This window comes from Chanodichthys erythropterus, chromosome 16 (genome assembly GCF_024489055.1).
Source record: "Chanodichthys erythropterus isolate Z2021 chromosome 16, ASM2448905v1, whole genome shotgun sequence".
Lineage (NCBI taxonomy): Eukaryota > Metazoa > Chordata > Actinopteri > Cypriniformes > Xenocyprididae > Chanodichthys > Chanodichthys erythropterus.
The window spans coordinates 5363353-5388825 of NC_090236.1; the positions used below are offsets into that span (position 1 = coordinate 5363353).

The window sequence follows — 25473 nt, forward strand, 5'->3', positions numbered from 1 at the left end:
CATTCAGGGGACACCTTAGACTTATATTACATCTTTTGAAACGACGTTCTACGGCACCTTTAACATCAGATATCAGTAGCAGTATTAGTATCAGTGATACTGGTCTTCATTCCAAAAAAGATGCCATTAAACAAATATTTAAAATATACTGTCTTAAAGTTGTTTCTACATTAATTTGGAGAGTAACTGTGAAATTGTTATAAACTCCACTCCAATGTTTTTTTATCTCTATTAATTACAGAAAAAAAAAATTAACTTTAGAAAAATTAGAATTTAATGTTTTTTTGTTTGTTTTTTTTTTTTTTTTTTTTTTATCGATTGACAGCACTAAATAAAACATGAATATATATTGAGCTTGTGTTAATCCAGACCTTATTTCATACACTTAACCAAAAACCAATTAAAAAAACCCACTGACTTCAGGACGATTTGGGTTTTGGCCAACAAAAATATGTCATCCCTGCAGCCCTCTATAGTGATCAAGTTTCATGTTTCTTCATGTATGGAACAATAGTATGGTCCTAAAATGATGACACTAGTTAAAGAAAGGACTTGAGATTTGGCTATTTGCAGTGTTTTGCTCCAACTGATGTTCAAACATGCCTGAACCAGCTAATCAAGATTCTGGGGTTCAATTGAAAACTATCGGCAGGTGTGTTGAACTAGTCAAGTCAACCTCTTTCTTTATTGTCATAATACAACAAGAATATTTAAACAAGATAGCTGGACTCAACAGCAAGGCAGATATGAGGGAGCAGGTTTGAGGTCAAGCAGTAAGATTGTGATGATTTCTCTGCTGCAGGTAGAAGGTGATAAACTGATCCAGAATGCTCCAGAATGTTACCAGCTGCTGCATGAAGCACGTCGCTACCATGTACTTGGAAATGAGATGATGTCACCACGTACAAGACCACGCAGGTACAATCTAGTTGTTGATAAGATGATTTGCTCTCAAAAAAAACCCACACATTTTCTGCATTGCTCATGAAATAGTTTTTCTTCCTGTGAAGGACTAAAATTACATGAATTTCAGAGAAAATGAAACCACCGGACTGTGCAGAACATTTGAGGATGAGACATAGAACATTATTATGATGTCCTTGAATGCTTTACTGGAAAATGTAGTACGTCGGAAAAAGTGAATTGAAGAGACATGGTTCTGTTTGAAATGAACTTTGACTGTTCATTTTTTTTATCAGTATTACATATACTGAGGGTTAAGAATGTGAACAAACCCCTAAAACCCAAAGTATACTTCAGTTTGGCTGCATTTACACTGCAAGTCTTAATGCACAGATTCGATCTTTTGACCATATCCAATTTTTTGGACAACTTGAATTTCTTTTAAAAGTGACCTGTATCCGATGTCTCCTTTTTACACTGCACTTGGCAAAAAGTATCAAAAATAGCATATATGATATAACAAATCAATTTCATTGGCACATTGGGTACATAGGTACAAGTTTGTGTGCATTATATTTTGTGGTTTCAATGGAATGAATAGGTAGAGTCTCCACAACGGGACTGAAGTCTGTGCATGAGCCGTCGTCCCTGACAATAGCAGCAACGAGCACTCAGTGCGATTTTAAAAGCAACACATTTCAACATCTGATCGCCTTTTATTTAACAAAAACAAATGAAATTAATACTCTGCCAGTCAACTAGAGATGTTCCATTTGTTAAAGGTACGTCTGTACCGCGAAATGTAAAAAAACCCTCACTTTTCAATGAAGCAGGAGTCGCATTTACACAGGAATATCCGATCTGTCCGCTTACGCTGCAAACGCACGTATCCGATTCATATCTGATTTATAACCACATATGAATGAGGCCTTTTTTCCTGCTCACACGGTCGTGGCTCATATCCGATCTGTGCCACATGGGAGGGAAAAAAACTGAATTGGGTCACTTGAACCATGCAGTGTAAATGGGGCCTTTGACACACTTTTTACCTTGACTGAAACAGCCTGGGCCAGTTTTGCCACTAATCGGTAAAAAATTGATTGGACTAGAAAAGTCCCATTGACTTGCATTGCAGGAGGGACGACATATCTAGGGACCAGAATATCAACTGCCACTCTAACACCTACTCAAAACACTTTAGCAGCTGCATAACAACATCTTGGCATTGTATCTGTGACTTTTGCACGGGCAGGCACCGCTCACGTTTTCTTCAGAGCAGATGTAATCCATTTCTACACAGGATTACATATCATGAGAGACGAGGTCATTAGGTACTTTTGTTTAGAGAAAGTGTTTTTCAGAATTAGAAAACATGTCTTTGTTTAGTGGCAGTATTTATTTAGGGAAATATGTTTTAAGGAAGTATCTGTATTTTTAGGTTACTATCTTTATAGGAGTCAGATGTGGGGAGGCGTAATCTGTTCTTGAAGGCAGTATCTTAATATGGAGTTTCTGTATTTAGATTCAGTATTCATGGGGTCTGTATTTAGAAGTCATATCTGTGTTCTGGAGGAGTTATCTGTGTTTGGAGTTCTTATATTTGGGGGCTCAAAATGTACAAGCTTGACTTCAGACATTCCACTCTGCCATATAACCTCTGTTTCTTTATTGAAAGTCATAAAAATGCACACATTCAGCCTAGAGAAACCACAAATGCTCAAACATTCACTGCACAGGACTTATTCAGTTATTGTCTGCATTAAATGCACATAAAGGAGCTGTGCAGGCAATGTACACATTGTTGCATAGTGTTGTAATATTTCAGACAGCTGTTTTGTGTGTTTGGTTGGGGGTTTTAGTTTGTTCAGGTCAGATTGAATGTTATTTAAATAGAAATATATGTATAAATATATATATACACTTAAATGATAAATCACATGTAAGAAGACCATGCTATTTGGCTAGATGAAGTGTCTAGGAAGAGAGTTATTTTTCTAATGAATCATTGCAGAAGCTCATTGTACCTTAGCAGGAATGAAGCTTAACCACTTCCTGATGCTGTCATCTTTTTATTTCTCTACTTTAAAGTCCATGCTTATCTGATGATGTTGTTTCTCCCTATCTCCAGGTCCACTGGCTTCTCTGAAGTCATTGTGGTGGTGGGAGGCTGTGAGCGAGTGGGGGGGTTCAATCTGCCATACACAGAATGTTACGACCCCATGACGGGAGAGTGGACATCTCTTGCTAAACACCCCGAGTACACCAAGTCTGAGTATGCAGTGTGTGCCCTCCGCAACGACATTCTCGTGTCAGGTGAGACCCTCTTATTTCTGCCTGACAAATGATAAATAGCAAAATATTATTTTTGGGTAGCCCCATCCAAGGTAAAGCCTCATTGGTCTAAAGCCCTCATCATAACTGAATATGAAACACTCTTTATATTCTTAATGGTTGTGATTTTAGGTCATGCTGATATTTGCTGTACTTTTAGTACTGGTGTGTCCTGTGCTTGGTCACAATGACTGATCAGCAAGAGGCTAGATCTGCGGAACCCAAACACACTCTCTCACACACTCTCTCACACACTCTCTCACACACACACACACACACACACACACACACACACACACACACACACACACACACACACACACACTCACACTCACTCACTCACTCACTCACTCACTCACTCACTCACTCACACTCTCTCTCTCTCTCTCTATTGAGCTTTGGTGTTGGCACAGGCATGTGGAACTTCCTATAAAACCAGACCTACCCAAATTTACATGTTAGAGAGGAGTCTTGATGTCTGCTTGGAACATAAATAACATCTAATAAAAAAATCATATATGAATAATGCTGTCAAGAATATGTGACTCGAGTGATTTTTGTAGTATGAACTGTTTGCTCATTTTTATTATAAAACAAACAAACAAAAAACATTTGAAGTGTCCAAATTCTGACAAGATATTCACTGTATGAAGTGTGGGGAAAAGTGTGCTGTAACTTTTTTTTTTTTTAAGTTGTCAGACATGATTCCCACTTGATGTGTTGAAAATCGTTAAAAAAAAATCAGTTTTGAGCACAGGACCCAAGACAAATATGGCGATCAGAATATCATAGATACTTGGAAATAGGCTCTTAAAGGAATAGTTCACCCAAAAATGAATATTATCCCATGATTTACTCACCCTAAAGCCATCCTAGGTGTATATGACTTTCTTCTTTCAGCTAAACACAATCTGAGTTATATTAAAGGATTAGTTCACTTTCAAATAAAATTTTCCTGATAATTTACTCACCCCCATGTCATCCAAGATGTCCATGTCCTACTTTCTTCAGTCGAAAAGAAATTAAGGTTTTTGATGAAAACATTGTAGGATTATTCTCCTTATAGTAGACTTTAATGGTCTCCAAACGGGAGAAGGTCAAAAATTACAGTTTCAGTGCAGCTTCAAAGGGCTTTAAACGATGCCAGATAAGGAATAAGTGTCTTATCTAGCAAAATGATCGGTAATTTTCAAAAAAAAAAAAAAAAAGGTAAATGTATATGCTTTATATAAACAAATGATCGCCTTACAAGTGCTTCCTCCAAAACCACATTTTTGTATTCTTCAAAAAGCTTACGCTGTATGTCCTATGCTTTTCCCTATTCCCTATACTTGTGGAAAAAATGGAACTGCCACTGCGTTCGTTTCGTAAATAGAATATTATTCATTCATTCCGCAAAAATTATTCATGGCTCTTTCCTGCTTTGTAATGTTTTTTTTTGTTGTTTTTTTTGTTTTTTGAAGCTCCAAAAACACATCCATCCATCATAAAAGTAATCCATATGACTCCAGTGGGTTAATAAATGCCTTCTGAAGCGAAGCAATGGGTTTTTGTCAGAAAAATAACCATATTTAAAACTTTATAAACTATAATCACTGTCTTCCGCCATTGCCATACGCGGTATTCACAAGAGAGTTGAGTTCCGGCAGAAGAAGGTTGACCTCTGCCCAGACGTATGACGTAGTTCTTCTCTTATATCGAAATCCTTTGACATTTTTCTTTAAAACTTCGAATTCATGATCAGCGTTTCGTTTTGCTCGGTCCTCTGCGCTTCTGCGTTTGTCAATTCTCACCTAAGCTTGCGCTACCCCTACTTTAAACCACTCAGAATACCTTAATGCTATCATAGTAACACCCTGGCAACCATACACACCATCCTAACTGGCACCTTCCTGGCATGAGCAAGTACTGGTCACAATCCCAGACATTTCCAGAAACAAGCTTTTAAGAATCATGAAAGTAAGCAACTATAGCAACTCCCTAACAACCACATAGTTACAATGTTTTATACCACTTTAGTAACTCCGTAGCAACACCCTTTCAACTATACACCGCGTTCCAAATTATTATGCAATTGACATATCAGTCAGATTTCAGTACAATAAACATTCAGATTTATTTATCCATGTCTTTTTAAATAACTGGTATCAATCTCAGACAAAATAATTTGCCTGAAACCCTACTTAGAGGTTGTTCCACATTATTAAGCAAGTCACAGTTCTCATGCAATATGGGGAGGAAGAAAGAAAATGAAGATGAAAAGCATGAAATGGTGCAATGTTGTGCAAAATCATAAGATTTGTGAGTGATTTAGAGCACAGCAGAACTCGGTCAGATAAAGGCTTATTAATGAAAGTTCATGTCAAAACAATTTAATTGTATTAAAAGGGCAGCTATTTAAAAAAAAGCCAAAAAGATCTTTCTTCCTCCCCATATTGCATGAAAACTGTGACTTGCTTAATAATGTGGAACAACCTCTAAGTAGGGTTTCCATAGATCAGGCAAATTATTTTGTCTGAGATTGATACCAGTTATCTAAAAAGACATGGATAAATAAACAAACAAACATTTTCTTAGAAAAACCAAAATCTGAATGTTCATTCTACTGAAATCTTACTGATATGTCACTTACATAATAATTTGGAACGCGGTGTTCACACCATCCTGGCGTTGTGGCAGTACCTTGTGCATTAGCAAGCATCACTCACATTTTCTTCAGACAATGTAAACTTCTAATTGTAAATACACTGTTCAGTTGAGCTACATTTAAACATATTTGTGTTATTGTGTGTATGGGTTGGACAAATTAGTCCAGGGCTTTCTGTGGTGAGCTAAGGGCTTTTAGCAAATGCCTTGTTTGTGAGGACATTTCTGAAGCAGCTGTTTATGATTTGAGGAAAATCGGAAACAACAGCTGCCTCTCTGACCAGCTAGTGTGTCAAGGGGTGTTCTCACTGGCAAACTCTAGCGTACTTTTTGCCGAAAACTTGGGACATTTTAAACTCTAACTGGCACAAGCAAGCGGCATCTTGAGGGAGTATTTGTGCCAAGAGTTTCAGAATAGTTCCAGGAACGATCTGCAGTGTTATTGCGTCACGTCATCCAGGGCCCGTCTATGTAATCAGGTCATGCACTCGAGGAGTTTCTATAACTGTGATGTTTTTATGCATTTGAACTTGATCTAAACTCTTTAAGATTGTGTGTGTTTTTGTTTGCACAAGCTAGATGTCATTCCGAGGAACTCTGAATTGTATAATCCTTATTCTTTTCCTTCTAGAGCCATTGTTTAGCGCTTTAAAAACATGAAGTAGTAAGGAGTGTGTTTTGTTTGACTGATTTCCATGAATAGAGCTGTTTTTGCACTCATGTTCTCACGTGTCAAGTTTGCCCTTCTCTCTCTCTCTCTCTCCTTCACACACACACACACACACACAGTCACACACATGCTTCTTATTGCTGTTCTCGTGTGCACGTGCAGTTGGCTTGCCTCCAGCGTTAGGTTCAGAGGCCCCTTACTAAATCTGTACTCTTCTTTCTGTCAGAAGTCACATCCTACAGGCTTGGTGGTTCAGCTGTCTTTTGATAAACATTACTTTTAGATTTTCTACAAGAATAACAAAAATCTCAACTCTAGAGTGTAAGATCACAGCCTGCTATATCAGTTATTCACAAATTATTCTTAGGGGACATGCTTCAAAAGCTTAAAAACACTTTATTTAGTCTTTGTTTATACTAGTGAGTTTTCATTTTAAAACCCAGTCTACACTACATAACTGAAAATGCATGTCATATGACCATTCATGCACACTGGGCTTGCATGTACAAGTGTAAACAGTTGCCTCTTGAACATGTAGGTAGCTGCAGTATTAAAAAAATGCAGTTTAACTGTACAATGGCTGCTAAAAATGATGACAAAGCCAGCAAAGATTGCAGTTCAGTCTCCGTGTTATTGTTTACACGGTCGTCAGGGATACGCAGAGCGAACATGGGCAGCCACGGCATCGTTTTCAAAAGTCTGTTTTTACGCTGAAATGTAACTCCGGCGTTTTCAAACTAAAACAGGCTCTGCAGCGTTTTCAAAAGTCTGTTTTCGAGGTGTCGAAAATGCCGGAGTAGTGTAAACGGCAGACGTAACCGTAGCAAAAGTTATGCGTTTTAAAACGAAAACGCACTAGTGTAAACGGGGCCTTATACACCCACCACATTTTTTTTTTTTTTTTTTAAAGGGTTAGTTCACCCAAAAAAGAAAATTCTGTCATAAATTTCTCACCCTCATGTCGTTCCAAATACGTAAGACTTTCGGTCTTGAAATTGAAAATTTGAAATGAAATCTTGAAATGAAATTTGACAGCTTTCTCTCCCTCCATAGGCAGCTAAACTGACACTTTGACACTTCAAAAAGTTCATAAAGAGATCATAAAACTAAAACCTATGAATTGAGTGGTTTAGTCAAAATTTTCTGAAGAGACTCGATCTCTTTATATGATAAACAGATTTAATTTAGGTTTTTATTCACATATAAACATTGATCAGCAAACATACACAGAAGCTAAACCAAACCTGAATGACGCATGAGAACAAACCTCTTGCGAAAGCTCAAACTTGCTGCGTAACATGAGAATGAACCTCATTGGTTCTCGCACGCATCAAGCAAAATTCTTGAGCTTCCGTTTACCATAACTAATGTTTAAGTTGATGAATGTTTATATGTGAATAATATAAACCTAAATTCAGTCTGTTCATCATATAAAGCAGAGTTGTCAAAAGTACCGACTTCGGTACCAATCGGTACTGAAATGTTAAAAACGTGACGCTTTGAGTGCTGTTGAGCGGAAAATAACCTTTTCATCTCTGATTGGCCATCACAGACATATCCGAGGTGTTTAAGAATCTGCTTAACAGCGCTCAAAGCATTAAATTTGTAACATTTCGGTACCAAAGTTAGTACTTTTGACAACTCTAATATAAAGCGATCGAGTCTCTTCAGAAAATTTGGACTAAACACTCAATTCACATGGATTAGCCTAGTTTTACGATCTCTTTATGAACTTTTTGAACCCTTAAAGTGTCAGTTGTGTAGCTGTCTATGGAGGGACCTGAAAGCTCTCAGATTTTCTTGTGTTCCAAAGATGAACGAAAGTCTTATGGTTTTGGAACGACACGAGGGTAAGTAAATAATGACAGAATTTATATTTTTGGTTGAACTAACCCTTTATATAATATAATCAAGCAGAAGATGAGCAGAAGGTTAGATTTTGCAGTTACATTTTTTTGCTTTTTGCATACAAATAAAATCAAAGCATCTACAAGTAAATAAACTTGAAATACACTAAAGTACCCTGCATTTTGGACAGTTTGGACATTATTATCGTATTAAATTACATGCCAAATAATCTTTGATGGGAGCCCTGTATCTGCAGTTCTTCAGAAGAGCCTGAAAATGAAAATTGCTGCCATTTTCACCCTCATGTTATTCCAAACCTGTATGAATTTCTCTCTTCTACAAAACTGCTTTAGACCCCATTGACTTTCATTGTATGGACAATGAAAGTCAATGGGGTTCCACAGAAGAAAGAAAATCATGCCAGTTTGCAGTGGCGTAATGTTGAGTAAATAAAGATATGCTTTCTCGCTATTTGAGAAACCACAAATCATTCTGTCCAAACCTGAACAAGAAGCTTTCTGTTTTACAACTTGAAGTTTTGAAAGATCTAACACTTCCTGTTTACAGTTGTCCTTTTAAGGAGGCTAATGAACGGGGCTGTCCCTAAACATAAATCATATTCAAGCTATTGCATAATGCTTAAAAGGTACTTATTTACACATGTAAGCAACTCAAATTAAGATTCCTTCTTTCAGGATTTTAAAATCATTAATGCTATCATCAAGGTCTGTTAAAAAAAAAAAAAAAAAAAAAATTTAACAATGAACAGAATGAAAATGTACAGTGGCACAATTAAAGAGCCAAGGAATAAAGTAAAATAGTGGGGTTTATTTTTTGTATTTTTTCATTATTATTTTTTAATACATGAGGCTTTTTGTATGTGTGTGCATACTTGATTATATTGTGTATGCCAAGATTAGATACTGGTTCTTGAAAGAAATGTTATGAATGCTGAAAACATTTTTGAGTTGCAATATATTAAAGTTGCCAGCCAATTTTGTACTCTTATCCAAGCCAAAATGTGCTTAAATCATTCAGTATTATCCACAATAAATTTGAAGCTACATCCCTTCAGCATATGTCTAGCAATGTCTTTGCTAATGAGTAGCTTTACTGTTCACCTGCAGGTTTTGCATCCGGTACTGAAAGTGTCTGCTTTAGGCAATCTCTGTGAAGAATCTCTGGGAACATGTGAAGTGTCAGCAGGAGACAGTCTCCATCTTAAATGCTGGTTTATCCGGTCTTCAGTCTGAACGAATGTCACAAAGGCCTGATGGTCTTTGTCAGGGGATTCTTATGAATGGAGAAGAGCAAACTAAAAGGACTGAAGCCAGGCTTTATTATGTTTACTCAGTATTAGAGGACAAAGCAAACACATCCTCTTTAATTAGATAGAGATTTTGGCTCTGCCTTTGTTTACCTGACAGTTGCTCAGCTAGTCCGCTAATGGACTTTATGAGTACTGTAGTTCTTGCTGTGGTGCTCGTACTTCCTCAAAAACGTTATTCATTTCTTTTCTATCTCTGCTTTTTCCATCTTTGAGCTTCCCTTTTCTCCCCTTTTTCTGCTTACAGTTAAAAAAGCCAGATATTTTTAGTTTGTTTACTCTTGCTTGCATGTGCGTTCAATAATATGAGCTAAAAAGGCAAAATCTTATGATACTGCATAGAAAGTAGTTGAATGAAGGTGTTACTAAGATGGCCGGCTAGTGCACCAACTTACCTTGAAGGGACTTTGACAGCACTGAGAGGGAAGAAGGGCCTCATGTGCTATTTGAGAACTTCTGACACCTTCATTATCTAAGCCTGTAAACAGAATTAAAGTGGAACGGCCTGCTGCCAGGTGTTTAGTATGTGTGTGGGAGAGAAAGACTGTTAGAGCTTGTCTCAGACCTGCTGTTTAGATGATAACCAGCCATTTGGGCGAGATGGGAAGTGTCACAGAATAGAACAGCCACTCCGCAGGTTTAGATAAACATAGATGACAACAAGAAAGGACATTTAGATCAGAGGGAGCATTTCTGTTTGACAGGAACACAGGTGAAGCACAGTGGTTTGTGTAATTACAGACATGGTGTTGTCTCAAAATAAGAAATGATAACATGTTTGTGGATTTGCAAAAAATGTTCAAATACTTGACAAGCTGATAGTGGCTGATAATTATACAGTGGCCCCCAAAAGTATTTGGACATTTAAAGGGTTAGTTCACCCAAAAATGAAAATTCTGTCATCTTTACTCGTGCTCATCAACCCTTTCGTTCATCTTTGGAACACAAATGAAGATATTTTAATGAAATCTGAGAGATTTCTGTCCCTCTGCTTGGTAGCTACACAACTACCACTTTGACGCTTCACAAAGTTCCTGAAGAAATTGTAAAACTAATCCATATATATTGAGTGGTTTAGTCTTTAGGTTTTAGTGACAAACAAATGGAATTTAGGCTTTTATTCACATTTAAACATTAAACAGCAAAAATAAACAGAAGCTCAACCGAACATGCTTGACGCAAACCTCATTGGTTCTTGTGTAAGCTCAAATGTGCTGCGTAACACTCAAGAATGAACCTCATTGGTTCTCGCACGTCAAGCAAACATACTTGAGCTTCCGTGTTACTTCTCAACAGCTCAATTACGTCACAATGTCCCTCTCATGAACATTCATATCATATGACATTAGACTAGAATCAATGCTTTAAAGTTAAAAAAAGTTTTAAAAAAATAGTATTTTTCTGACGCACACCTATCGTTTTTCTTCAGAAGACAGTATTTTCCACTCTTTTTTAAAGTATCAAATAGTAGCACACATTCAGTGGCATTATATGGACTAAAGAAAATATAGAATAATCTTTGACAACCAGCAAGTGTCAAAATACTTTGCTTTTAAAGGTGACCTAGAATCAAACATTTAATTTACCTTGGCATAGTTGAATAACAAGAGTTCAGTACATGGAAAAGACATACATTGAGTTTCAAACTCCATTGTTTCCTCCTTCTTAAATAAATCTCATTTGTTTAAAAGACCTCCGGAAAATAAGCGAATCTCAACATAACACTGACTGTTACGTAACAGTCGGGATCATTAATATGTATGACCCCAATATTTGCATATGCCAGCCCATGTTCAAGGCATTACACAAGCCAGTATTAACGTCTGGATCTGTGCACAGCTGAATCATCAGACTAGGTAAGCAAGCAAGGACAACAGCAAAAAATGGCAGATGGAGCAATAATAACTGACATGATCCATGATAACATGATATTTTTAGTGATATTTGTAAACTGTCTTTTTAAATGTTTAATTAGCATGTTGCTAATGTACTGTTAAATGTGGTTAAAGTTACCATCGTTTCTTACTGTATTAACGGAGACAAGAGCCGTCGTTATTTTCATTTTTTAAACACTTGCAGTCTGTATAATTCATAAACACAACTTCATTCTTTATAAATCTCTCCAACAGTGTGTAATGTTAGCTTTAGCCACAGATCACTAGCAAACTCGTTCAGAATCAAATGTAAACATCCAAATAAATACTATACTCACATGATCCGACGCATGCATGCAGCATGCATGACGAACATCTTGTAAAGATCCATTTGAGGGTTATATTAGCTGTGTGAACTTTGTTTATGCACTGTATTAGTTGAGAGCTCGGGGTGCAGAGAAAGTGAGATTTACAGGGGCTGCAGCCTGAATCAGTGCATAGTTAATGATGCCTCAAAATAGGCAGTTCACAGACACATTCAGGGCACAGACAGCACAGACACATTCATGGGACACTTTAGACTTATATTACATCTTGTGAAAGCACGTTCTAGGGCACCTTTAAGGTACTATATGTAATTTTCCACTGCTAGAGGTCGCTTATTCAAAACAAAGGATTTCGTGGATTCATGGGAAATGCTGTCTTCACGTCTACAGCCGGTTGAAAAGAGTCTGATAGGACTCGGGTATTAATCATATTTGTGGATGAGCTAATGTATTAAAGATTTATTAACATTAGTCATTGTAAAACATGGTACTCGCGGTAAATCAAGAAAATGAGATTTAAACAATAAGACTTACTGTGTTGAGCTATATAACAACAATTAGTTTTCTGTCGATGAATGTATCCAAACAGTTGCTCACCTGTCTAATAAAACACATAATATATTAAAGCGTCTTTGATGTTTCCATGGTTTCTACAAAATAACACCAGAAATCGAGGGTAACGCGGATATGATGTCATTGATAGTCGACGCACGGACGTGGTCCGTGTCCTGGTTAAAATTGCTAATTTCTCTGGATTTAAACATTCCTGGAAACATTTGGGATAATGTCAGTACACAAGTCAATAAAATATATAAAATTGTTCTAGTGGTTTTGTGATATTTTAAACCAAAAATCTTACATATTGTGCCTTTCATACTTGTTATACTTGTGCAAATGATTTCAAGAACACACACCAGTGTTATTTTAGTATATATATATATATATATATATATATATATATATATATATATACTGTTACTATTAATATTTTGGATTAGCTTTTAGTTAATTCACAGTCTGCTCTTGCTGCTGTTAATGTTGTGGTTGTTATTTTCAGGTGGACGCATCAACAGCAGTTATGTGTGGATGTATAACTCTCAGCTCAATGTCTGGATCAGAGTGGCCTCTCTTAATAAGGGACGTTGGAGACACAAGATGACCGTCCTGCTGGGGAAGGTGAGAGAGAGTGGTGTGCATGTGTGTAGGTGATTTCATTCACAGTGTCTCATTTCCTAAATCAGAGAAACACTTCCTTTAGAGCAGTGTGACTGTATGGAGAAAAGTATGTGTGTTCCACTGGTTAAACTTGACACGGCACTTGCATATTGTTGCACTCATGTTGATTTGATTGCTTCTATTCCCATTTGTAAGTTGCTTTGGAAATTAAATGTAAATGTTAAATATCTAATGTAATAAAATATTTGATTTAAATGTTGCTCCCATAATGCTTTAGTTACAGCCTCTATTTTAGACATCCCCACCCTTCCTTTGTTTTTCCTTATCATAATTAGCCCTGTATTGAAATTCCTCAGATTTTTTCTTCTCCACAATTATCTTCAAATATTGACACACTTAACATTTGCTCCTCTTTCAACTCCAGCGAAAGTGTTTGTAGACAATTTCAGCCTTAGATGTGCCATTTAATTAAAATTAACATATAACAATCTCCCATTGCAATATTTGGATATTGTGTTGTGATTGGTCTTTTCTTCTTTATTGAATGGTTAACCCCCAGAGGTCTGAGTGATTCTGGGGCCCTTGAGATGTTTTGACATGCCCTGACATTTGTGGTTATTTCAGCTACTTATATCATACTATTGCCCAACATGTAATTTTGCTGTATTCAGCACAAACTCTGCTACAATAATATGTGAGCAATATAGATATACATGTTTGCATTTTTTTTTAAATAAAGATTATGCGTGGTTAGTACGTTTTGGGGAAAAAAATCTCCTTGCAATAAGGCCATAAAACATATTCTGAATAGTTGTTCATAAGACTTTTGAGTTATCAAGCTTGTAGGCTAGAATTTTTACTACGCAATTATGTAAAGATTATTCTGAATACTTTAACACAAACAACAATATAATGATTTGAATTTTCTAAGTCAGTTTTTGTGTCAGCACTGCTGTATGCGTGGGAGTGGTGATGGCCATGAATATTTATGTGATTCACACCAGGGGAGACAAAGGACACTCCCCCCAGTGGCTAACGGCCCATCAAAGTGGAATGCTGTGAGGCAGCCTGAACAAATAATGTGACATTGGAGACTGAAGTAATGATGCTGAAAATTCAGCTTTATTGAGCATGATAAGCATAAGAGACTTTCAAAAAATTAAAAATGTGTACAAACTTTTGACTGGTAGTGCATGAAACAAAGAAATATATAACCTATATAATTCTACTTATACCTATGTAACACACAAACTATATTTTTACCATAAAATAACATTTAGTGGAAGACAATCTACAGTCTAGGATGGGTGGTTTGGCCCATTGTAAGAGCTGTAAGAGCTGTAAGAGCTGATCATGCAGGAAAAATGTCCAGGATGGAGGGGACAGGGACAGTAATGTTCTTTGCCAGCTCAATGGTCAGTGGTGCAGTGGTCAACAGAGCACACACATCTGAACACAGTCACTCATCTTTGTGCCACTCTTGAAAACAGTTCCTGTTCAACTGAAGACATAAGTGAACACCACATGCCTGGCATTTCCAAGGTGTTAGTTGTTTTTTGCCACGCACTTCTTTGCAATGCACACAGTTCCGGCGACCAGCCGTTGCAACATTCCTGCCATCGGAGGTCAGCTCAGCTCCTGGAACTGGTACATGGTCACTGCTGGTCCGTTTTCGTGCTGCTTTCTGTGACACACCACAGAGCTCTGTGACAAGTTGCTCCATGAACTCTTTATGGGACATGTTACCATGTAGCTCTTTGTGCAGAATGAAAGAGTTGGTGGCAGCAATATCCAAGAAGTGCAGAAAGATCTTTCTGTACCACTTCATGGTTTTGTGCTGTGTTGTGTAGTACTGAATCAGCTGATCAGACAGGTCAACGCCCCCCATGTGTTTGTTGTATGCAGTCACAGGTGCAGGACATGGAAATGTCTTTGTCCTCCATGTTCCTTGTGATTTCACCCTCCTCTGCACAGAGTCTCCTGAATGAGCAGAATGGATGGTAGAACAGACAGATACCTCTCGTGTGTCCATCCACTTCACAAATACAAGAGGTCCATCCCGAATCCATCTGATGGATCCCCTGGCTGATTTTTTAGAGAGTGAATTAGCTGCATTCCGAGGGCAGTCCTTCCTGTTGTCCCTGTAAGTCCCACATGCACCAAACTTCATTGCAAACAGGTCTTTCAAGAGCTTTGGACTTGTATAAAAATTGTCCATGTACACATGGTACCCAGAACCCAACAATGTACGGTCCAAAAGAGAAGTCACAGCATCATATGACAGTCCATGGCCTGTGGGACAGTTGTTCTTTCCTGTGTATACAGAGAAGTCCAGAGTGTATCCATTTGAAGAGTCGGCAAGAACAAACAACTTGAAACCCCACTTGGTTGGCTTGGCTTTCATGTACTGTGTCATACCAGTGTGTGCTTTGCATGCCACCATTCTTTCATCCACGGCTAAGTTTTTCTAGGATGATAGATAGCTTTGTAAGCCTTACGAATCAACATCCGTCTGTGTTTTCCATGACAGAGTGGATTGCCTCTTTGGAACAGGTTCTTGGATATTTTCATTGTCACATCTGTAGAGAGAAAAAAAAAAAAAAACGTGAGCATGCTGATAACACAATCACTATAGCCATGCATAACAAAGACAGCAGTTTCTGTAATGCCATACAGGTACATATACGTTTTGAATTGAGATGATGTATACAGTTATGTCTGTAAAATATACTTACTCAGTATGTTTTTCGATTGCACTGCGAACTGAACGAGATCCGTGTGCTCCTCTGCGCGGTGCTGGTGACGGCGATCGTGAAGCAGCCACATTCCTAAACAAAGCAAAAAAACTATTAGCATACATTCTCCAAAGTAAACTGATGGGCAATTAGCGATTATGGGTGCACAATGTATGTATATATATATGTGCTGACAATGGGCCATAGGACAGACAAATATCTATTGATTGGCCGTAGGCCGCGAGTACTATCTGTTGATGGGCCATAGACCGCACGTTTTCAGTGCATTTCAGACATTTACACCTGTATTCACAAACATCTGTATTTTAGGCATTAGGCTGTATTTTAGCACGATAACTAACCCAAACCGATATAAATAAATAGTGTTTAGACACTATCACATTATTTCACTGTAGACTAAAATATATTTGCACTAAATCACATCATATTACACCTAAGCAGATATTCACAAACAAGTTACATATAAGACCGTATTTTAGCATAACTAAAACTGGGCGAAATACATTACAAAAAGAGAGGTATTTGTGAGGCAATTTCTCGCAAGCAAGCCAAAACTAGACACAATATAGTATGCAATACGAGTTTTATATTATCAGAAAAATAATTATAGTAAACAACTTACTCTGAAATTATATCCTCGTCGGGGTCAATTCGCTGCTGGAAATGCAACTGTTCGTCGTCTGAGTTGCAGTCTTCCTCAGAGGAAAAGGTGAATTCTTCCTCGCTGTCCAGAATCATCTGAAGAGCCTCTTTGTCGGAGTAGCGTGCCATCCTCAAAACGCGATGAACGGTCAGTGAGTGAATCTGATGTTGACACTTCGTGTTTTGTGGCACTGACCGGGGGGCGTGTGCGATGCATATATTACACCTAAACTATTTACCATGTGAACGGCGCGGGGTGTGGCGGTCTCAGCTCATTACAGATAATGAAGTGAGAAGGAAAAGAAGGAACCTCTCCTTGGTTTCAAACGAATTACATAAACTGTGAATATTTATTTTTGATTTGACTTACTTCATTTAAAAGTAGACATTCTAAGCATTATGTAGATATGTCTCTCATGTCTGTGTGACAAGTATTTGCTGAGTTTCAGATCATTTTAAAACGCATTTCAGAATTGACTTCACTGAGAGGCAGACACCAGATCACACATCATGTTTGTTTTCTTTATTTTGCGAAAAGCACAACATTTTGTTTTTTTTGTAAGTGTACACAAATAAAAGTACACACTTAACACTTTAGAATGATGTATAACACTAGTATGCATGATCAAATTTGACGGAGTATTTTGAGTCTCTTTCACACTGATAAGAAAAAAACGGGGTGGTATCGCCGGCGATACCTTCCGACCTCAGAGTGTTAACACATTTTATCTTATTTAAATCAATTATGCATACTGAAAGAACAATTTCAGTAAAAATCTGTATTTTTTTTTATCTCATTTTCCATTACAAATAACTAAACATATTTCAAATAAATTTACCTCCGGTGAATTGCATAAAATATTATATTTTTTTCTTGCCTCATTGGCAAATTGTCTTTATTTGTTTTACAAAATTTAGTGTCGTTTATGCTTAGAACAACATTTTGACAGTTTTTTGCAGCATGAAAATGTAAAAAAAAAAAAAAAAAGTGTCCAGATGTCACTGAGGGTGCGTTTACACGACAGTGACGTAGTAAAAGCCAGTGGTGTAATGTAACGAAGTAATAATACTTTGTTACAGTACTAAAGTGTTTTTTGGGAGAATCTGTACTTTACTTGAGTTTTTATATTTCTGTCAACTTTTACTTTTACTCCACTACATTTCCTAAATAAATTGTCTACTTTTACTCCGATACATTTTCCCAAAGCATTTTCGTTACTTGCTACAAAATAAAATCGGAAGAACACAGACTGCAAGCAAGCATGTGCAAACAAGTGCTCGCACAACCGCGGTTGATTTAATTTTCCGGGTTGCGTCCGTTGCTGGAGCGGCATTACGAGAGCGGCCTCTAGAGGCGAAATAAAAACTATCACTGATGCCTCGTATAGTTTGTTTTGACACGTGATGTGAGGCTGCGCGCTGCACATAGCGGATCTCTTCAAAACGATTTAAAACGGACAACAAAACGGTATGTTATACAGTGTACACCACAGTACAGGATGTTTTCATATCACTATAAAGTAATTAGTTTGTTGACTAGATGCTGCATTAGTGGAGAACAGTATGTTTGCCGTCGAGGCTGACAGGACGCTAACATTATTAGTACCTCAAGCGGTTAAAACAATGTGACCAAAAAAAACAACACGATTGTTACCATTCATTTGCATTAGTTTATAACTATTTGTTCGCTGTTATGCATTCATTATCCGGCGAAGTTGCATATTTAAACTGTATTCTCATCATACAGCAACAGAAGTATAACAAATCAGAAATGTAGACTATTCAGTTTGTTTTTATCGGCACTGTAACACATATTTTGATTAGATAATCATCAATTTTTCTAAAATAGAGCCAAATAATGTGTGAAAGTATACATATAATAGACCCATGCTATGCCTTTGTGAGTAAAGATGGTAATTTTTAAGCATGACTGTTTGGATTTAATGTTGTCAAAACAATCTCCGTTCAGCCGAATTCCCGAAAACGATTAAAAACGCTGTATTATTCATGCCAGGCCAGTAGATGGCGATGTCACTTTATAAAGAAACACTATGCTCCTATAGACTGAACACATAATACGCATGTGTGTGACGTCAGCGTTTTCACAAATTTGCTTTTTTGTAGTTTACATGGAGACCATAATGAAATTGTTTTCAAAAACTTTGAAACTTTATGTTTCTGGCCCCCAAAACGCTGTGTTGTGTAAATGAACAGCCAAAATGCATACAAAGTTTTTCATTTTTAGTTAAAAAAAAAAAAAAAAAAAATGGTGTCATGTAAATGGCCCGTTAGGCATTGTAATATTCAGGCTTTCAGTGCTTGTTTAGAACTGGTGATATGATCAGATGTTTACAGCTCTAATCAGATTTTGCTGTTGCAATTTAAGCTGTTGCCATTCGACCACTAATGTAGAGATTAGCTTCCTCAGTATTGTATGTTTTGTTTTTCTCATGCAGAATTGTCATCCACTTCCTGTAATTCCTCATTGGAAGAAACCATAGGAATTGTTTGTGTGTTTTGTTGGTCTTTTGATGCTCTATTAAAAATTATATTTTATTTTGGGTGTTTGTAAATGTTTGAGACATATGCATTTCATTACACATGCAGGGGGTATAACATTCTGCTTGCTTGGATGTAATAGATTTTTCTGTTTGTATACAGAGAGAGAAACACGCACATAAAGCTCTCTTGAGATTTTTATTTTTTCTTGGAAAACATTTGTAATTCTCTCTCTTCCCGTGTTTGTGTGTGTCCGCCCAGTGCCTATCCTCTTCTCTGGTTGTTTATAAGACGTTTGCTTGATTTTCAGGATGTTTGGATGTCACCCAAAAATAGAAATTTTGTTATCATTCACTTGCCCTCATGTGGTTCCAAACCTGTGACTTTTACTTCAGTGGAATGCAATTTTAAAAGGCTCACTTAAAGGTTCATAATTTTGATTATGGGGTCTACTAGAATACATTTACATCATTCAATTTTCAGAAAACAAATTTTTCTTATAATTTACAGCATCTCTTTGACACTATTAATGCCACTCAACCATGCCTCACCCCCTTTTTTACGTATGCCTTGGGTGGGAAAATTTAAATTAGGATATATTGTGAAGCATATGTTCCCGGAAGAAAACTCAAGACTACAATCGAGCATTTTTAGGGAATTCATAAACAGTGCTTTCTTAAATAGAGAATAATAACTCCCTTTGGTGTGGCCTTAAAGGAGTAGTTCACTTTCAAATTAAAATTTCCTGATAATTTACTCACCCCCATGTCATCCATGATCTCCATGTCTTCCTTTCTTCAGTCGAAAAGAAATTAAGGTTTTTGATGAAAACATTCCAGGATTTTTCTCCATATAGTGGACTTCAATGGACCCCAAAAGCATTTTACACAATCCCAGATTAGAAATAAAGATCTTATCTAGAGAAACCATCGCTCATTTTCTAAAAAAAATTTAAAATTATATACATTTTAACCATAAATGCTCATCTTGAACAACATACACAAACAAATAACGCAAAATGAAATGCTTAAAGGTGCTCAATGTACGTTTTTGACTGTACTAAAGCATTAAAATACCATAATATGTTTGCAGATATTTATTAAACATGCTGAGTTCATATACTTGTTTCTCTGAAAACCATTGCTAAAGCTAGTTATTTTACTTTGAAATTTGCGTTCCGTGTCGGAATTTCTGTTTTTGTTTTGGTCTGTGCAAGACCCTACGTTGCCAATTTACCCAATAGTATTTCGCCACCCGAGGTTGCCAGTTGGCGGAAAACGCATGCAGCAAATTACAGCCATGGAAGCCAACGAACAAAATTGGTCAGAGATCGCAGATTCTAAAAAGCCTCAGCATCCATCTAAAAATCTCTATGAACGGGAGCATATTAAAACGTGATACCAACTCATCATAAATCAATAAATCAACTAATTATATTACTCTTACAGTATGTAAGTTTCCTTGTCTTCCAATTTCAAATGAGCTCCCTCCTGTTGAGCATCTTAAAACTGGCAACCCGCGAGTCGAACGAGGAGGGGGTGGGGCAGACAATATTTTGAGTTTGGACTGCAGTACCCATTTCAGCCACTAGCTGTCATTCTTACATAGAGCACCTTTAAAGGGATAGTTCACCCAAAAATGAAAATTCTGTCATTTACTTACCCTCAAGTTGTTTCAAATCTGTATAATTTTCTTTCTTCTGCTGAACACAAAAGACGATATTTAGAAAAGAATGTCAGTAACCAAACAGTTGATGGGCCCCCAGTATTTTATTTTATTTTTTTCCATACTATTGAAGTCAATGGGGCTCATCAGCTATTTGGTTATCCATTTTCTTCAAAATATCTTCTTTTCTGTTCAGCAGAGAAAAGAAATTCATACAGGTTTGTAATCACTTGAGGGTGACTAAATAAATGATGACAGAATTTTTATTTTTGGGTGAACTATCCCTTTAAGCATTTCATTTTGTGTTATTTGTTTGTGTGTGTATGTTGTTTATGCCCACATTTGTACAGTAGATTTATTTTTTGGTTCTTGTATGCAGGTGCTGACACTTTGAAAGAAAGATACACTTTCTCTTATTTCAGAAGAACATCTTTAGTGTTTTGCTGAAATATGATCACCTGCACATACAGGATAACCACTACATTTCAAAGAATGTGTCTGCTATCTAACTTGATTTCATTCCATCTACCACTGTATCCGTCTGATTTTCTCTTATCTTGTTTTATGCTTTTCTGTACAAAATGACGTACGAGTCTGTGTTTTTTTTACCATGCAAATTCTTATCCTAGTTATTTACCAAGGAAAATTGCAACTGAACTTGACAGTGAACACCATATATTTTCACCCTGAAAAAAGAGCACATTTTATATTTTGGTGTGGATACAGGTGCTTTTGTTTCATTAAATAAGTGTAAGGTTATGGATTTCAGTGTAACGAATGCCATTTCAGTCAATGAGGACAGGGTGTGACAGAGTTTAAAGCATCAGAGAGTGTGAATGAGAGAATTTTATTCTCATAGGTCAAGAGGTCATCAGTTTGTATGTGTTTAGATTACACATGATATTAGGCCTTAGGCAGTTGCTGTCTGTTTCTCCTCTCTGTTGAACAAGTTTCCTGTTGAACAGCTTTAATGTGGGTCAGAGTCATTATGTTATCATGGCTCCTCCACATTTCCTCTGCAGTGTCAGTTTGAGGATAAAGGTGTTTGTGAGGAGAATACGAAGAATATGTGTTTTTGAGCTGCTACAGAGACAGTTTTCATATTGTCTGTGAACGCCAGCCATGCCCATGAGCTTTGGAAATGATTTGTGATTATTTTAGATCTGTGTTGAATCAAATAACAAATAAATAATTGAATACACACACACACACACACACACACACAAATCTATATATCTATCTATCTATCTATATATATATATATATATATATATATATATACATATATATATATATATGTATATGTATATGTATATAATATATTTTTGAAGCTTTATTTTTCATATCTGTATATGTATCCTGCAGGTGTATGCAGTTGGAGGTTATGATGGGCAGTGTTGTCTCAGTAACGTGGAGGTGTATGATTCCTTCTCCAACCGCTGGACTGAGGTGGCCCCTATGAAAGAAGCCGTTTACTCCCCGGCGGTCACCAGCTGTGCTGGAAAACTCTTCGTCATCGGAGGAGCACCTGATGAAAACAGCTGCTCCAATAAGGTGATTGAGAAGCAGCACTAAACAAGCACAGAATATAAAACTATGCAGAGCTCATCTAAAATAAAATAAAAACAAAGCTTTGGTCTTTAAAGGGTTAGTTCACTCAAAAATGAAAATTCAGTCATTCATTTCTCACCCTCATGTCGTTGCACACCCGTAAGTCCTTTAAGATATTTTTACATTGTTTAGAATATTAAGATATTTTTGATAAAATCGAATGGCTCAGCAAGACAATTAACACTTTCAATGCCCAGAAAGCTACTAAAGACGTATTTAAAATGGTTTATGTGAGTACAGTGGTTCAACCTTAATGTTATGAAGCGACGAGAATACTCTTTGTGCACTAAAAAACCTAAATAAATTTGTTCAACAATATCTAGTAAATATCTGGGCGATCTCAAAACACTGCTTCATGAAGCTTTGAAGCTTTACGAATCTTTTGTTTTGAATCAGTGGTTTGGAGTGTGTATCAAACTGCCAAAGTCACGCCCCCCAGTGGTGAACTATTGAAATTTCAAAACACTTATGACATAACAAACCCTTGTTTACTGAAATCACATGACAGTTTGATACGTGCTCCAAACCAATGATTAGAAACAAAAGATTCGTAAAGCTTTGAAACTTCATGAAGCAGTGTTTTGAGATTGCCCATCACTATAGATTTTGTTGAATAAAGTCATTAATTCTTTTTTTGGCGCACAAAAAGTATTCACATCGCTTAATAACATTAAGGTTGAACCACTGCAGTCATGTGAACTGTTTTAAATACGTCTTTAATAGCTTTCTGGGCATTGAAAGTGTTAATTGTCTTGATGTCAATGGAGGCCTCACTGAGCCATCAAATTTGATAAAAAATATCTTAATTTGTGTTTCGAATGAAGATTTTACGGGTTTGGAACAACATGAGGGTGAATAAATATGACAGAATTTTCATTTTTGGGTGAACTAACCCTTTAATCTTAACCTGATAATGCAATTTATGTCCGGTGACTTTTCAGTGGTGGCAGAATCTTCCAATGAGTGCTCTTGATTAGATTTGTTAAGGGAAAAAACAGACATAGATGATGCCTTTTATTAAACAAAAACTCTCTCCTTTCCTCAAACCTGTCATGTTACCTGGAATAATAACCACATGGTCATTCCAACATGAAAAAATCGGTAATGTCTAAAATGATACTGTCATTTTTTTGCTCTTTAACATGATGCCTTTATGAAGCAAAGACCATAAACAGAGCAAAAAAATGTAACCAACCTGTCACGTAGGCCTTAAAGTAAGCTGAACTGGTGGTAAAGCTCGTCTCCCAGACTGACTTGAAGAAACATGCACCAAAACCACTTTAAAATCAGCCAAAAGACCAGCTTGACAAGACAGCTTTGGCTGGTTTTATAGGGTTCCTTTCCAGATAATGCAATTGTAGGATGCATTGCAACTAAATTTTTCATCCATGTTAGAGAGAAATATTTTCTGATATTTATTCAATACTGAGAAGTTTCAGTAATCATAGGCGGGCCGGGAGTTTGAGACCACTGCCTTAAAGGGATAGTTCACCCAAAAATGAAAATTTGATGTTTATCTGCTTACCCCCAGGGCATCCAAAATGTAGGTGACTTTTCTTTTTTCAGTAGAACACAAAAGATGATTTTTAACTCCAACCGTTGCCGTCTGTCAGTCGTATAATGCATGGCAATGGAAACTCCATCTATAAGAGTCAAACAAACATGCACAGACAAATCCAAATTAAACCCTGCGGCTCGTGACGACACATTGATGTCCTAAGACACAAAACGATCTGTTTGTGCAAGAAATGTTCTGATGCCGGAAGTGATCTCTCACGTAAAACTTAAATGAGTGCGAGACATCACTTCCGTTGTTAGAGCGTGTTCAGGCCTTAACAACCAGATGATCAAGGCAGTTGGACATAGTAGTGTATTAGAGGTAAAAAATTATCTAAATATTGTTCGGTTTCTTGCACAAAACGATCGTTTTGTGTCTTACGACATCAATGTGTCGTCACGAGCCGCAGGGTTTCATTTGGATTTGTCTGTGCAAGTTTATTTGACTCTTATAGATGGAGTTCCTATTGACATGCATTATACGACTGACAGACCGCAATGATTGGATTAAAAATCATAATTTGTGTTCTACTGAAGAAACAAAGTCACCTACATCTTGGATGCCCTGAGGGTAAGCAGTTAAACATCAAATTTTCATTTTTGGGTGAACTATCCCTTTAAATGTGGGCATCTTTTTGAACAGAAGGGCTGCTAATGGCAGAGCAGATGGGGAGTGAATGTGTGTGTTTGTGCAGGTGGTATGTAACATAGTGAACAGGTGCTGCCATCTCACATAACATCTCACATAGGTTTCTCTCATTGATTTTCCAGTTCTCAGATTACTGCATTCTTTACTTGCCATCTGGAAGAGGAAGAGAAAGAGAAAGAGATAAACATGAAAGAGAAGGAGCTGATATAGTTTAATACAAAGCTCTCTTCCATAAAATGTTGAATGTGCCTCCATGTAATTGCTTCGCCTGTCACCCGAGAGTTTCCAAATGGTGTCTTTACGACAATGCGTCTTCACTCTCTGTCAGTGTCCGTGTCTTTGGTGACATCCATATTGTCAAGTTTTTTTTAAAAATCTATACATTAGCTAGCACTGAGAAAGACTGTGTGCCTATATTAGATTTAGTTTGCTCTGTTTCCTCACCCTCAGGGCCTGTTCTCTGATTTCAGCTCATTATGTTAAACATTGTGTTTATGTCTATGAGGAAAATGACTGTATATACAGATTGTTTCAAAGCAGCTTTACTATTATAACAGGAAAATTATTTTAAAAATGTAAAAAGTTATTAGTTGAAATGAAGCTGAAATAAAATATAAATATTAGATGAAAAAATAAATGTTGCCTTGGCAGCTAACTGAGGTAAGTTACTTAAACTGAAAAAAAAAAAAAAAAAAAATCTACATAAACTTAAAATTAGTAATAAAATTGACACATAACAAATTTACTAAAACCAATATAAAAATGGAAACTGTAAATAAACGTTAAAGGTGCCATCGAATGAAAAATTGAATTTACCATGGCATAGTTGAATAACAAGAGTTCAGTACATGGAAATGACATACAGTGAGTCTCAAACTCCATTGTTTCCTCCTTCTTATATAAATCTCATTTGTTTAAAAGACCTCCGAAGAACAGGCGAATCTCAACATAACACTGACTGTTACGTAACAGTTGGGATCATTAATATGTACG

At 36.8% G+C, this 25473-nt stretch overlaps 1 protein-coding gene across 2 annotated transcripts in view; it reads left to right on the forward strand.

The window, feature by feature from the left end:
* The window catches only part of klhl24a (kelch-like family member 24a), a 35425-nt gene that overhangs the window by 8036 nt on the left and 1916 nt on the right, over window positions 1-25473 (forward strand). For both annotated transcript variants that reach the window (XM_067364186.1, XM_067364185.1), the window contains 4 exons: window positions 803-918; window positions 3032-3216; window positions 12983-13101; window positions 22029-22217. In XM_067364186.1, coding sequence (XP_067220287.1) covers window positions 803-918; window positions 3032-3216; window positions 12983-13101; window positions 22029-22217 — 609 coding nt within the window. The remainder of the gene's footprint in view (window positions 1-802; window positions 919-3031; window positions 3217-12982; window positions 13102-22028; window positions 22218-25473) is intronic.